Here is a 13,825-nt window from a genome sequence, read left to right as displayed (position 1 = left end):
GTAAAAGATTGTTCTTTGGTTTGATTTAAAAGTATGCATTTCAGAAAAAAATGGTTAGGATTCAGGTGTAATGGCAAATAGTGATTAATCCTGATTAATCTACTGAAAATTCTGATTAATTTGATTAAAAATGTTAATCATTTGACAGCCCTAGTTTTAAGCACAGAGCTGGAGTCAGGCGATGGTTAGCCGAGCTTAGCGTAAAGACTGAAAGCAGGTGGAAACTGCTAGCGTGGCTCTGTCCAAAAATTCACAAATATACCTTCTTACACCTCTAAAGCTCATCAAGCAGCACAACACGTTTCTTTTAGAGTTACGTGTGGAGATCCAATGTATCCATCTACGCATTCCAAGAACTTTTATGCATTGCATCTCGAGGGGCGGTGCCAAGCGTGCATTTGAAAATCTCACTACACACAGTTGGATAACACTACGACCAATCACAACAACACACGGGGTGACGTATCCAGGGCCCCATACGCTCAGCTACCAGCCCAGCTAACTGGTAGATAAAACTGTCGTCATCTGTTTAGCAGGCCTCTTGCCCCGCCTACATCAGATACACAGATGTGATTGGTGCAGCTCGCCTCTGCCCCGCCTATATCAGATACACTGATGTGGTTGGTGCAGCTCCGCTACAAAGGCATAGTTAATGAGCAACATTACTCTATGCCAGAGTGACTTACTGAGCAAATTCAAATTGTGCTCTTGCGAGAACTCTAGATTTCCAAGGTATTTATTTGGCGCAAGCAACTATGAAGCAACTCTTTTTTATTAATTTAAAACAGGTTGTTTAAAGTAAAAGTTTGGAGATATGTTCAACATCCTGTCTTTATGCCGTCGATGTAGAAGCCTACACGCATTTTGTGAGAAAAAAGGATGGAAACTGATCTAGTCTCATTAGTCTCCTCTATAACATATACAAATTCCTAAGAAATCCAATTGGTGGAAAGTATTGAAAAAGACTGAAATTGGTGATCCTATCGCAGCCCATGTTAAGACAATCATATTTTGTATTGCAAAAAGATTTTGTTTCACATTACTCACTTAGACACCAATACATTGGGAAAATAGGGTCCAAGTTGAAATATACTGAAACACCTTTATTTAAGCACATTGACACATTCAATTAAACAATGCCCCATGCATACTCACACATAAAAGTTCGGAAAACTGGCAATACTAAATATTATTGTCTTAATTAATGTAAGTATTCAAGTTTCCACCTGCTTCCAGTTGTATGCTATAAGCTAACCACATCCTGATTCTAGTTCTGTTACACACAGACGTGAGCTCGATATCAATCTTGTTATCCCATATTATGTCAAATCAACCAATATAATAAGACCAAAATAAAGATAGGGCTACAGAATAATTGCACCGCTCTAACTTGTAAGATTACCCCAATGAGTCCAGCGATGATCTCTATGATTCCTGTTCCGGCTGTGGTATACGGTATCTCTGGTGCTGGGATACCCGCATTTTTAAAGATGTCATTGGTATAGAACCAGATCTGTGGTAGAAAATTAAGACACTAAAGATAAGTAAGGGGAAATTCCTTTGATGCTTATTAAATCTTTATTGTTCTGTGTGATCACGCGTCTGCTTGTTAAAAAATGTAGACAAAAAGAGGGAAAACAATGAATAAAGGGGTTTAAATAGATGGGACTTCAAAAAGAGACCAATATATTACAGAGCACAGGTATTCACACCAAGATATAACCATCTAATTAAACCAGATTAAATGTAAACCAAACGTTGACTGAACAAAACGTCAGCTTTATGCTTTCAACAAACGTTGGATAGGTGGCATCTCAATACTCAAAGCGGCTCTCATTACATCAGACTGCCATGGTTTCCATAGACATAGCCACTTAGTTTACACTTATAGGGTAACTTTCATTTTTTCAACCTGGATTTTCCGGTTTTTGTGTCTAAGTGACTGATGGGAACAACAATCTTTGACATTGGTCCAGTATTAAGTGAGACCGCTGCAGTCGGCAAAACAAGCTACTTAAAAGGGCAATTGTCCAGCTTGTAATTTACCTTTACAAAAGTCAGGTTTTGCCATTGACAGGCTCAGATTAATATTCTAAGTGTCTAACAACATTATGGAAAGGATTTCTAAGGAGGCCGACCTTTCCGTTAAAGAGTAAGATCCTTTTATTAAACATAAAAACATCTGCAAAATTGCGTTTGCTAAACCCACCAGACTCCATGTAAATAAACATCATGAAATACACTTCATATAAAGTCAACAGAAACAAAATAAAACTATGAAAAGCCGTGTTGGGTCGTCTTTCCATTTTTCCAACCATCACAACTCTAGTTTTGGTTGAAATAAACACACAGTTTAGTTTAGGAATAACTTGTGAAAATATGTTGGCTCTATACACGCTAAAAGTATTGCTTTTTTAAATTTTTTTAAATGGAGTCTGGTGGTAGAAACTTCAGAGCTGTTTCTGGTTAACAGAAAGGTTTCAAAGAGGTTTTAAAGGTCTATCTCTGTAGGGATTCTTTCCATAATGTTGTCAGACACTTAGAATATTAATCTGTGCCTGCCAGTGGCAAAACAAGCACTTTTGTGAAGGTATGAATTGAGACACAGCATCTTACATAGTACCAAAAGTAGAGATAGTTACAAGTCATCTTTGAGTACTGCTGAGAAGCAAAAGGTAAAACCATAGGAATAGAATGAGAGTAGAACGAAACGTTCCCATTCAAATCAACATTCCAGGATGGCCAGAGAGGCGGCCATTTTCTTGTGCATTGTTGCCACTGCAAAGAACTGTGGCTGTTGTAGATGGCTAACTCAACCTATTTCATGGTTACTAAAGTGTTGAGCTTTTGAACTAGTCATACGGCCACGGCAAGCAGTTCAATGTCCGTTCCACTCTCATTCTTTCTCAACCATAATGTGACATACGCTTCAAGAAGAGAAAACAATGGTGTAAAAATATAAATGAGGAGGGAGACATTAAGGACTTTGCTGCACAGGTGGCACAGCACTGCCATGGAGAGACAGCAGACATTTGTTCACATTCAATTCAACTGAATTTAAGGCCTCCGGGGGAGCGGAGCAGGACAGGAGGTGGATTAACTGGTGACAGCAGACGGTGATGGTTGGAGGAAGATCTGTGCCAAGGCTTGCCAACTGTCACATCTACTCAGAACTAAAGATCACCCCAAGCCTCTGCCACATCACAGTCATCATTACTATCCTCATCGATGGCGGCAGTAGCGTAGTCCGCAGGGGACTTGGCTTAGGAACCGGATGGTCGCTACTTTGTAGTCCCAACTGGGCTAGGTACATAATGTACCAGCGCACCTCCTGGGCACTGCCGAGGTGATCAAATCCCCAACTGCTCTGGGTGCTGGGCTGTAGTCACCCATCATTCTGACGTCTCTCCACGTTTGATGCATGTGTGTGTTTCAAGAAAAGTAACCAAATGAAAACTCAAATTACCTATTGTATGCCTCCGCCAACCAGTGCAGTTTAAATCTCTGTCCGACCAGACTTACATAATACCTGTTCTAAATTGGGCTGTCACGATTCTCCAAATCACCAAATGGGGTTATTAGGCACCGGCTTTGTGTTAAAAGTATCATTTCAGCACTGGTATTGGGAAAAATATCTAAACGATACCCAACCCTACTCTCAAATTGTTCAATGAGACTTCACACATGTGATCTCTCTGTTGTAAAGTGGCGAGTCTCTGCACCTCGACTTTTGCTAAACAAATTTGCTGCTATTAATCACACCACTGTCACTTTAGCATGTCTTTTTTGTATTTATTTGTTACTTTTTATACTTATCTGTGTTTCTGTCCTTGTACTGTTGTATATTTAATGGACCAATTGTCAACTGTCAAATAAATGACCAACTATTTTTATAATCGATTAATCAGTTTGAGAAAAAGAAAAGTAAAATGTCTCTGATTCCAGCTATATTTTAAAATGGCATCACTTCTCATGTTATGGGGCTTTTTGGATGCTTCTATGTAGACCTTACTGGTCCCCTAATACTGTATCTGAAGTCTCTTTTACATAGACCTTAGTGGTCAACTAATACTGTCCCTAAAGTCTCTTTATATAACGTAGTGGTCCCCTAACTGTACTGAAGTCTTCTTTTTATAGACCTTAGTGGTCCCTAATACGTATCTGAAGTCTCTTTTATATAGACCTTAGTGGTCCCTAATACGTACTGAAGTCTTTTATTATGACTAGTGTCCCTAATACTGTATTGAAGTCTTTTTATATAGACCTTAGTGGTCCCTAATACTGTATCTGAAGTCTCTATTGACCTTAGGGTCCCATAATACTGTATCTGAAGTCTCTTTATAGACCTTAGTGGTCCCCTAATACTGTATCTGAAGTCTCTTTTATATACCCCTAGTGGTCCCCTAATACTGTATCTGAGTCTTTTATATAGACCTTAGTGGTCCCAATACTGTATCTGAAGTTCTCTTTTATAGACCTTAGTGGTCCCCTAATACTGTATCTGAAGTCTCTTTATATAGACCTAGTGGTCCCCTAATACTGTATCTGAAGTCTCTTTTATATAGACCTTAGTGGTCCCCTAATACTGTATCTGAAGTCTCTTTTACATACCCCATAGCAGTCCCATAATGTTGTATCTGAAGTCTCTTTTTTCCCTTTTTTAGAGTTGATGAAAGGGGGAGAGAGAGATGGGGGATGACATGCAGCAAGGGGTTGCAGGCTGGACTCAAACCCAGGCCGCTTACTCTTACCATAGTCTCATTTATATAGACCATAGTTGTCCTCCAATGCCATATCTGAAGGCGCTGACTTAAACCATCTGATGCTGTTGCATCAGGAGTTCGTGCTGCTCATCACTGTAGCCTAAAGACTCTGTTTAACAGAGACCATGTGGCATCCAACAGCTGATGGTTAGCAAGCACATAGAAGGGATATAGAGACAGAACATGTTTGTTGATAGCATTTAACAGCAAACACCTGCAAAAGCTTAGAATGCCCTCTGGACAATAACACTACTTTACACAATGGAGTATTTGGGGCGCCTTTTTATGGAAATGCCAGTATAATTGCAGATTTCACATGCAGATTTCACAGGGTCTGGCTAGTCGGCATATCATTCTGGGATGGGAGAAAAATGTGCTCTGATTTATTTTCATTTCTTTCAAACCAATCACAATCGTCATGGGCAGCGCTAAGAGCAACACGGACCCTCTGCTGAATAGCCTCAGGAAGGAAGTTGTTTTGGTGGAACATGTGTGCGTTCAGAAGTAGTTTTAGTCGTCAACAGAAAACTCAGATTGGACAGATAGTCTAGCTCTATGTGGAATTTTCCCTGCAGAGTTGGGAGACCCTAACCTAGTCCCCGATTGACAGATAGTTCCTCTAGCTGTCTGGATTTACCCGCAGAGATCTGAGGACCAGGTAACCATAGTCCTCAGATTGGACAGATAGTCTAGCTAGCTTCTGGATTTACCCTGCAAGATCTGAGGCCCAGGTAACCATAGTCCTCAGATGGACAGATATCTAGCCAGCAGTCTGGATTTACCCTGCAGAGATCTAGGACCAGGTAACCATAGTCCTCAGATTGGACAGATAGTCTAGCCAGCAGTCTGGATTTACCCTGCAGATTTTGAGGACCAGGTAACCATAGTCCTCAGATTGGACAGATAGTCTAGCTAGCTGTCTGGATTTACCCCAATTTCCACCGCTGCACAACGGCTGCGGATCTGTTCCGGAACAGCGTTGGAGAATTAGGTTTCCTTAAAGTCAATGTGCATTTCACAGTCAGTGAAAGGAGCAGATACGCGAGCTTCTATATTTACCGGACGCCGAGAGCTCTGCAGCAATCCAGCACACAGCAGATAGTGTGGGACAGGAAGTTGAGCACAGAACAAATAAAACTCTGGTTAATTTTCAAAATAAGTAGAGCATGCTCACAGTGGATCATATCTCCCTGCACTACACCTTGAAAACACTTATGTCACAAAGAGTTGAGTCAGACCCGGTCATAAATCTGGTGACTTTAGCTTTACCATGACAAAAATCAAAAAAAGACTTCAAAATGATGGTGACTTCACTTGATTTAAATTTTACTTGGTATGACTGTTTGTCCCATACCAAAACATGCCCATTTCTCATGTGCTTGGACATCGGGTTTAGGGAATCTCCTTTAGAGGAAGCACCGGTTAAAATGTAACCATTTTAGACTTAAAAAGTATTTCTTACTTTCAAAATGCCATTGTGCACACAGCATAGCTTCGTATATACTCAGTTTAAAGAGTCCTTACAGCATCGATGCCAGACAGCTGCATGCCGACGTTTATGACCATCACGCTGAGCACTGCCAGCGGACCGTGTCATCCAGCAACAGTTTCCATACCGACAGCGTCTCCACTGAGGCAGAGAGCGCTGCTCCTCCTGCATCTCTTCAATTCAGCCTGGATGTTACACTTTGCTCTGTACCACTTCAGGGCTGAGAGACAGGGGACAGAAAAACACACGGTCACAGGATATCAGGGACAGAGCCAAGAGCACACACTTTACACGGAAAGTCGACAAGCTAACTATCTAGCCAAGATAACATAGTGTGATATTTTTATATTTTGCCATGCCTAAGTGTGTGGATGTCAGTCAGTCAGAAAGTCTGTCAACCATCACATCTTGATATGCAGTGGTCACGATGGTTAAAGGGACACTATAAAGGTCCCATGACATGGTGCTCTTTGGATGCTTTTATATAGACCTTAGGGGTCCCCTAACACTGTATCTGAAGTCTCTTTATATAGACCTTAGTGGTCCCTAATACTGTCCCTAAAGTCTCTTTTATATAGACCTTAGGGGTCCCCTAACACTGTATCTGAAGTCTCTTTATATAGACCTTAGTGGTCCCTAATACTGTCCCTAAAGTCTCTTTTATATAGACCTTAGGGGTCCCCTAACACTGTATCTGAAGTCTCTTTATATAGACCTTAGTGGTCCCTAATACTGTCCCTAAAGTCTCTTTTATAAGACCTTAGGGGTCCCCTAACACTGTATCTGAAGTCTCTTTATAGACCTTAGTGGTCCCCTACTGTCCCTGAAGTCCTTTTAATAGACCTTAGTGGTCCTTAATACTGTATCTGAAGTCTCTTTTTATTAGACCTTAGTGGTCCCTAAACTGTATCTGAAGTCTCTTTTATGTAGACCTTAGGGTCCTAATACTGTATCTGAAGTCTCTTTTATTTAGACCTAGTGGTCCCTATACTGTATCTGAAGTCTCTTTTAGTAGACCTTAGTGGTCCTTAATACTGTATCTGAAGTCTCTTTTAGTTAGACCTAGTGGTCCCTAATACTGTATCTGAAGTCTCTTTTATACAGACCTTAGTGGTCCCTAATACTGTATCTGAAGTCTCTTTTATATAGACCTTAGTGGTCCCTAATACTGTATCTGAATACTAAATGACAATACATAAATTATTTTATTGAACCAGTTAACAGTAATTCATTGTAGTTCAAATGGTCTTCATTCCTCCCAAATGTTTGCATAACTCATTGTTCTTTTCTCACTGTAAATGCTCCTTTGCTAATGTCAGCAGGACCACAACACTGACCTGTGATGGTGGCATGGACGTTGTGCTTCTCGATCAGCAGGTACCTGGGGCTCTCTGGGAACCATGGCACAGCATCAACTGGATGAAGGTGGGTACCACTATCACTGAAAGAAAGAGGGGCCAGTCCTCCTCCTGTAACACACATGCATGTATTGTATGGGGACCACAATTGGTTGTCTATAAGAAACGCTGAATGCACTGAGGCCAATTCAATCAGTCCAAGATGTGCTTTGTCAGGATTTTAGCTTGAAAGAGTTAGCATGCTAATGTTGGGAAAGCAGTGCTGACACCTTTCCTAGAAGCTCATGTAGGCCGAGGATTTGGGCGGCGAAGACTCCGGTGCCAATGAAGATACTCGGCACGAGACCCAGGAAGCCCCGCAGGTTCTTGGTGCTATTCCCGAGGTACATTGGTACTACACTCAGAGAAATGCCTGCAGGAAAAAAAAAAATCTAGGTAACAATGCAGTGATTTGGAATACATTTCTATGAAGACTTGATAGTATGACTCTTCAGTATAACTACTGTTGGGAGTAATGCATTTGATTACAGTAATGTATTGCTTTTGCTGAAACACAATGATGTATGTAACACATATAACACTTCTATCAATCATACTGTGGTTAATAGAGCAATTTAAAACCACCAAACATGACCAAATATGTTCAGTGAACAGGTAACATCACAAACTCCCATCCAGCTGTTAGCCAGCAGAACTGTTTTGTGAGCTACTTGAAATTGTCATTGTACAGTTGAGAGAGAGGAGAGAGAGAGAGAGAGAGAGAGAGAGAGGAGAGAAATAAAGCCATTCAATGATGATTCCACAGTGAACATTCTGATTCCTCTCCTCTCCTCTGTATGGAAGCATCTGGACAAGGAAGTAGGTATCTAGTATCAACTTTTTAAGATGAGGGGAGAACATTCTCTTTGTTCGATTTCATTTAGAGTAAGATGGGCTTTGGTTTTGACTTCGCGACTCTTAAAAATAGACAGAGAGAAAAAAAGAGCTTGGCAGAGCTGCAGTCTGCGGATGATTACCACTGTGGTGCCTAGCGGATGTCGCCCGCTCGGCACCGCTGTGCCACTTCAACACCTACAACTTATCATACAATATGATCTTATTCAACTTTTAAGTAACATACTGCTAGGCATTATCACTTTTCCACATTTCTTACAACTTCACCTTCTTCTTGAACATTTTAACCAGCAATCCAGTTAGCATTAGCAAGTAGCTTCATTCAGGCGACATTACTGTAAACGGGTCTTCCACGTGTGTCCATATATATTATATGTGTGTGTGTGTGTGTGTGTGTGTACCTGAGTGAATTCCTGTGATGAAGCGGCCAACGATGACCATTTCAGGTGAACCACAAATCCTGCTGAAGCCCATGAATGAGCCAGCTATAAACACCAGCACTGTTGTGTGGACCACTGTGCCTTTCCTGAAAGTGGACACACACACACACACACACACCCACACACACACACACACACACACACAACACACACACACCACACACACTATCATTGATAGACATGTATGTACTGATTAGCCATAAAACAGCTCACAGTTTGCTCATGGCTGTGATTAACCATAAAACCGTGCTGTGTGAAGAAACTGATCAGCCTGTAAATGGGTTTATAAAGTCCCTGCTTCATTTGGATTTAAATGCCCACCAAAGTTCTATTAAATAGTGGAGATGTATGGAGCTTTCAGATGATTCGCACTGAAGACAGATAAATGTCGGTGCACTTTGAGGACCGTAAACTCTGAAGGGCAGAGGGGACAAGAGGACACTGTGCACTCTGAAGGACTGCAGGGCCTCGGGGGGAGAGGGTTACCAACAGCTCTGAATAGAGGACCAGAGGAATGATTGATACAACCCCCTGATGAAGTGCCATTTAAGTATGCCAGTATGTGTGTATGGGTGTATTCTATCTTGAGGGTTCTATTTCCCAAACTTGCGTTATGCAAAACTATTCTCTTTTGTATGAAACACGGCATGAACTGGACAATGTTTATCTGTGTCATGTGTGCAGTAATTGGTGTTAGTGGTGTTCAGGTGTTGAGCACCAGATGCTGCTGAGTGTCTCTCAGGCTGCAATGCCAATTGGCCACCTACCACCCTCATGGTTGGCTGGGCAGTCTTGGGGGGTTATTGGGTAGGGGTGTCGGAAAGAGCAGAACCAACACCAAATACGCTCTGAGGGCTTCTTCATTTCAAACTCTACTTGTTCTACAAAGAAGTCTAGGAGGCTTTTGTCACCAAATCCAACATTTGTAGAATGTAGGGATGCATCACACAGGTAACAAGTGGGCTGGTGTAGGATCATTTGGGGTGATTAAAATAGGTTTATGTATTCAGGACACTGCATTTTAGCATGCAACCTTTCCACATATTGCCTGTCTCCATTCCAAGGTACAATGGTGAATGACACAGAAAGAAGATTCAACATGTATAGTGTATTCTACTTTAGTAAATAAACAATATAGTCAGATACAAATATGATCTGTTGACATGGGACATGTGTGGACATTATGAGTATGACTAATCACCAGAAATAGCTGAAAGGTTGTGACCAATTTGAAGTAAAACATCTGTTTGACTTACATGTACTGAAACCCAATGTAGCCTATGTATATGAACAAAGCATAATGGTTCAAACGATACTAACTAATAAGTAAGTGAAAAGGCTACATAAGGGGGGCTATGGAACTTAAAAACATGCATTAAACAAATCACTATAAGTCTTGCAGTGGTGCAAAGTTCTGTTCAACTTCCATGAGTTTTTATCGTATCATATCAACCTAGTTCAAACATGGGGTTTTTGTGCAAAATAAAAATGACTTCCTCTAAGGCGAAACATTTAACCACTTTTTCTGTCCATGTGTTGCGCAGAAAACCCAAAACCATGTTAGACCCACACTGTGTAAATTTCTTATTATAGGATGAACTGGGTCACATAAGGCTATAGCTAGTACCAGTGGCTTTGAATATATTCAACATTGGCATGTCATCAGGGCCTGGACCCAGTGTAGTATCAACCAGCGTACATTCCAAGCCTGCTTTGTCCACTTTACTTGAGTAATGAAGTTAAATCAGTACTTTTTAACAACTATCTGTACTTTACTAGAGTATGGGAAGTGAGTACTTTGGCCATCTCTGACCGTATCAGGCCTTAACTCCTGGTTAGAGTTAAGAAAACTCTAGGGGTTCAAGAATCCAACTTTGTCTGGTGTAGAACTGGTCTAGAATCTAGTATCTTCTCCTGACAAAAAAATGGTCTTACCTTCCAAGCGAGAGACAGTATGCCACAACAAGGAGCCCGCAGACCTCCAATAGCGAAGACGACACAGTGAGAGAGTACATGAGGGTCTGTCTCCACTGAGTCACTGTTCCATTACGACTCACCACGTGTGGGTTGTAGATCCTTGATGTACTGAGAGGAGGGGGGGGGGGGGGGGGGGTAGAAACAAGAAAGGAAAGGTCAAAGAGGAAGGTGGCAGAAACAATGAAAAAAAAATTATGATAATTCGTGAAGTATGAATGAAAGATATTCAATAATTACATATACCAACGTTTTTGACTCAGTCCATACTGAAATAGCGACAGTCACTTTGTGCAGTGACTGCCAGGTATGAAAATTCAGGTTTGCAGGAAATCTGCCAATGTCTGTTTCTTGGCTGTTTGGACCCTGGATAAACTTAGAATAAATGTGTGCAGATTTAAGTATGAACAAGGTCCTTTTTAGGTGTCAATTGCAAATAATGCAGCCTAACACAAGCTGGAATTACCAGTCACCTGTTGCTTTAGCCAAGCTCTTCTTCCAATTCCCAATAAAAACGGAAGATTGAGAATATCTATTGGAATATCAGCTGAAATACGTGGACTGACACATCACACTTAGATCTCTTTAATTTAGACAATGAGTAGACTGCAGAGGGCCCAAAGAAAAAACAGTAACTCAAAATTCCATACTAACATGTTATTTAGTAGGCTAAAAACAGATGTGAGATTTTTTTTTGTACACTAACTCGGTTAAAGTTTAGGGTCACCTTACAAATCCCCATTCTACCCATTATAGACATCCAGCTGATCTGGGGGGGGGGGGGGGTACTTTAATGCAACTACCACATTGGCCATTATCAGCAACCGTTCATCCAATCCAAAGGCACATTCGTTCACTATTCTTATATCATTTTAAAATACTAAACTACAACATTGGAGATGCCTTTTGGAATTATGTAAGCACATAATATAATGTACATAACTGTTGGGGAGGGGAAGGAGGACCCAAACGCGGAGTAGCAGGCAGGAGCTTCAAAAAGGTTTATTTGTGCCACAAACTGAGCAACAGAGTCCAAAAACACCAAAGAGCACAGGGAGCCGGGAGAGCAAAAGCCGAGCACAAGGGCTGGAAAACTCACAGAGAACACAACTGGAGACGGTAGGGAACCCTGGGCGGACGACAGGGTAAACGGGGAGGAAACACTCGCAGGACACGGCAAAAGGACGGACAAAGGACAAAGGGAACACAGGGGTTAATACAAGCGGTAACGAGGTAACGAGTAACGAGGTAACGAGGTAACGGGGAACAGGTGAGGCGTCAGGTGAATCCATTAGGGCGGGCAGGACAATCAGACAGGCAAAAGCTAAGCTAGACAAGACAAGACAAGACAGGACATACTACCAAAACAAAACAGGAAGCAGAACAAACCGACCGGGGAAAAACAAGACAAAGATAACCGCACCAAGACTGAGACACAAACACAAGGAGGGCCAAAAGGGAAAAATGAACCAAACAAAACCCCCAACCACCCAACCCATAACTGATCTCAGCTGTGTTCTGTCCACAATGAGCGCAAGGACATTTCTAAGTGACCCCCAAACTTTTGACCGGTAGTGTATGTACGGACCTGAGCACGAACCAATAGTTCTGAATTGCATACTGGTGAAATACCACAGCATGCAAACACTGTACACCTAAGCGGCAGAAGTATCCCACAATGCACTGCGGTAGTAACAACAACGTTCGTATCGGACAAACAGCTCTGGGACCTCAATTACGCTTTCATTACATTTCTACATTTAAAATCTGTGATTATGTTGGTCAGTATTTTCCTTTTTCAGATATTTAAGCTTTACGGGCATACTGCTGGAGCTGAGGACGGCAGGTTACCACGGTTACGCCTCTCCAACCAGCAAGGAAGCTCTCAGGAAGTGACGTTGACGCTTAAATGACCGAAAATCTCCACACTACTGTTTATTGACACAAAGTCCGATAGTATACATATTAAGTATGTAGCACAAGTATGGGAGTTTGGGATGCAACCCATTTAAAGCCAATTACACCACTATGGTTCTAATATTGGGGGTCAAGTTCAGACAGTATTCCCACCCATGCAACACTGTTGGGCATCCACTAAATGGAAGAAGAGATATAACAGGAGAATAATGTAGAGGGGTAGGATCAGGGACTGCAGCATTATCCTCACAGATCAGATGCCGTATTGGACAATAGAATTATTTGGTCAATCTCCCTCACTGAGCCAATCAGAGAGCATTCCTTCCTGATGAGAGGTAACCGTCTTTGTGTATCACATGGCCAAGATCCTGGTTCACGAGACCAGTACCAACGCACTCTTCATCCGACTCTTTTTTTCCCTCCTACACATGTTCGCTCCCTGCTAATCAATCCTAAGTCTTTTTGACCTCGTTTACCTGGACCAAAAATCAAGACCCAATCACGAGTTGGGAGTGAGAACGGTTTGCACGTCGCCTTAAGTGCATACAAAATAGTAACGAGGCAAGTAAACACACAGGTAACATTTTGTCGAGTCAAAGCTCATTATGATAGTTGATTTATCAACACCACTTTATTTAGGAGTATGGCAAGTGAGCACAGGGCTTCTCTAAACAACAGGACAACAAATAAGACAGAAGTGCAAGGTTAGTTGACATTGTACTTTAGTGGTTTAACCCTAACAAATGCAACTAATTAAATAGCAAAAATAAACGCTCAGGGAATCGGTGACCTTTGGTTCCACAGTTGTTGATAGCCCTGAGACCAGAGTTGAAGTGGTTTGTGGTGTGTGTGTGTTGTGTGTGGTGTTGTGTGTGTGTGTGTGTGTGTGTGTCTTACCACAGCAGGGAGTTGACCACTGCCAGATTGTAGCCATAAAGCTGGAGCTCCCGAAGGAGGTTAGAAAGCCACTGCCAACCCACAAGAGCTGTC

The 13,825-nt window shown here is 41.7% G+C and overlaps 1 protein-coding gene across 1 annotated transcript in view; it reads right to left on the bottom strand.

Moving 5' to 3' along the window:
• Positions 1 to 13,825, bottom strand: part of LOC116686491 (solute carrier family 2, facilitated glucose transporter member 9) — a 47,419-nt gene that overhangs the window by 12,489 nt on the left and 21,105 nt on the right. Inside the window, 1 exon segment of the mRNA XM_074783850.1 lies at positions 1,391 to 1,513. Within this exon segment, the coding sequence (XP_074639951.1) occupies positions 1,391 to 1,513 (123 nt within the window).

The sequence above is a fragment of the Etheostoma spectabile genome, unplaced genomic scaffold, assembly GCF_008692095.1.
Source record: "Etheostoma spectabile isolate EspeVRDwgs_2016 unplaced genomic scaffold, UIUC_Espe_1.0 scaffold379, whole genome shotgun sequence".
In the NCBI taxonomy this organism is placed as follows: domain Eukaryota; kingdom Metazoa; phylum Chordata; class Actinopteri; order Perciformes; family Percidae; genus Etheostoma; species Etheostoma spectabile.
The sequence above is the reverse complement of the archived record's forward strand: the minus strand, read 5'-3'. Positions and strand labels throughout refer to the sequence as shown.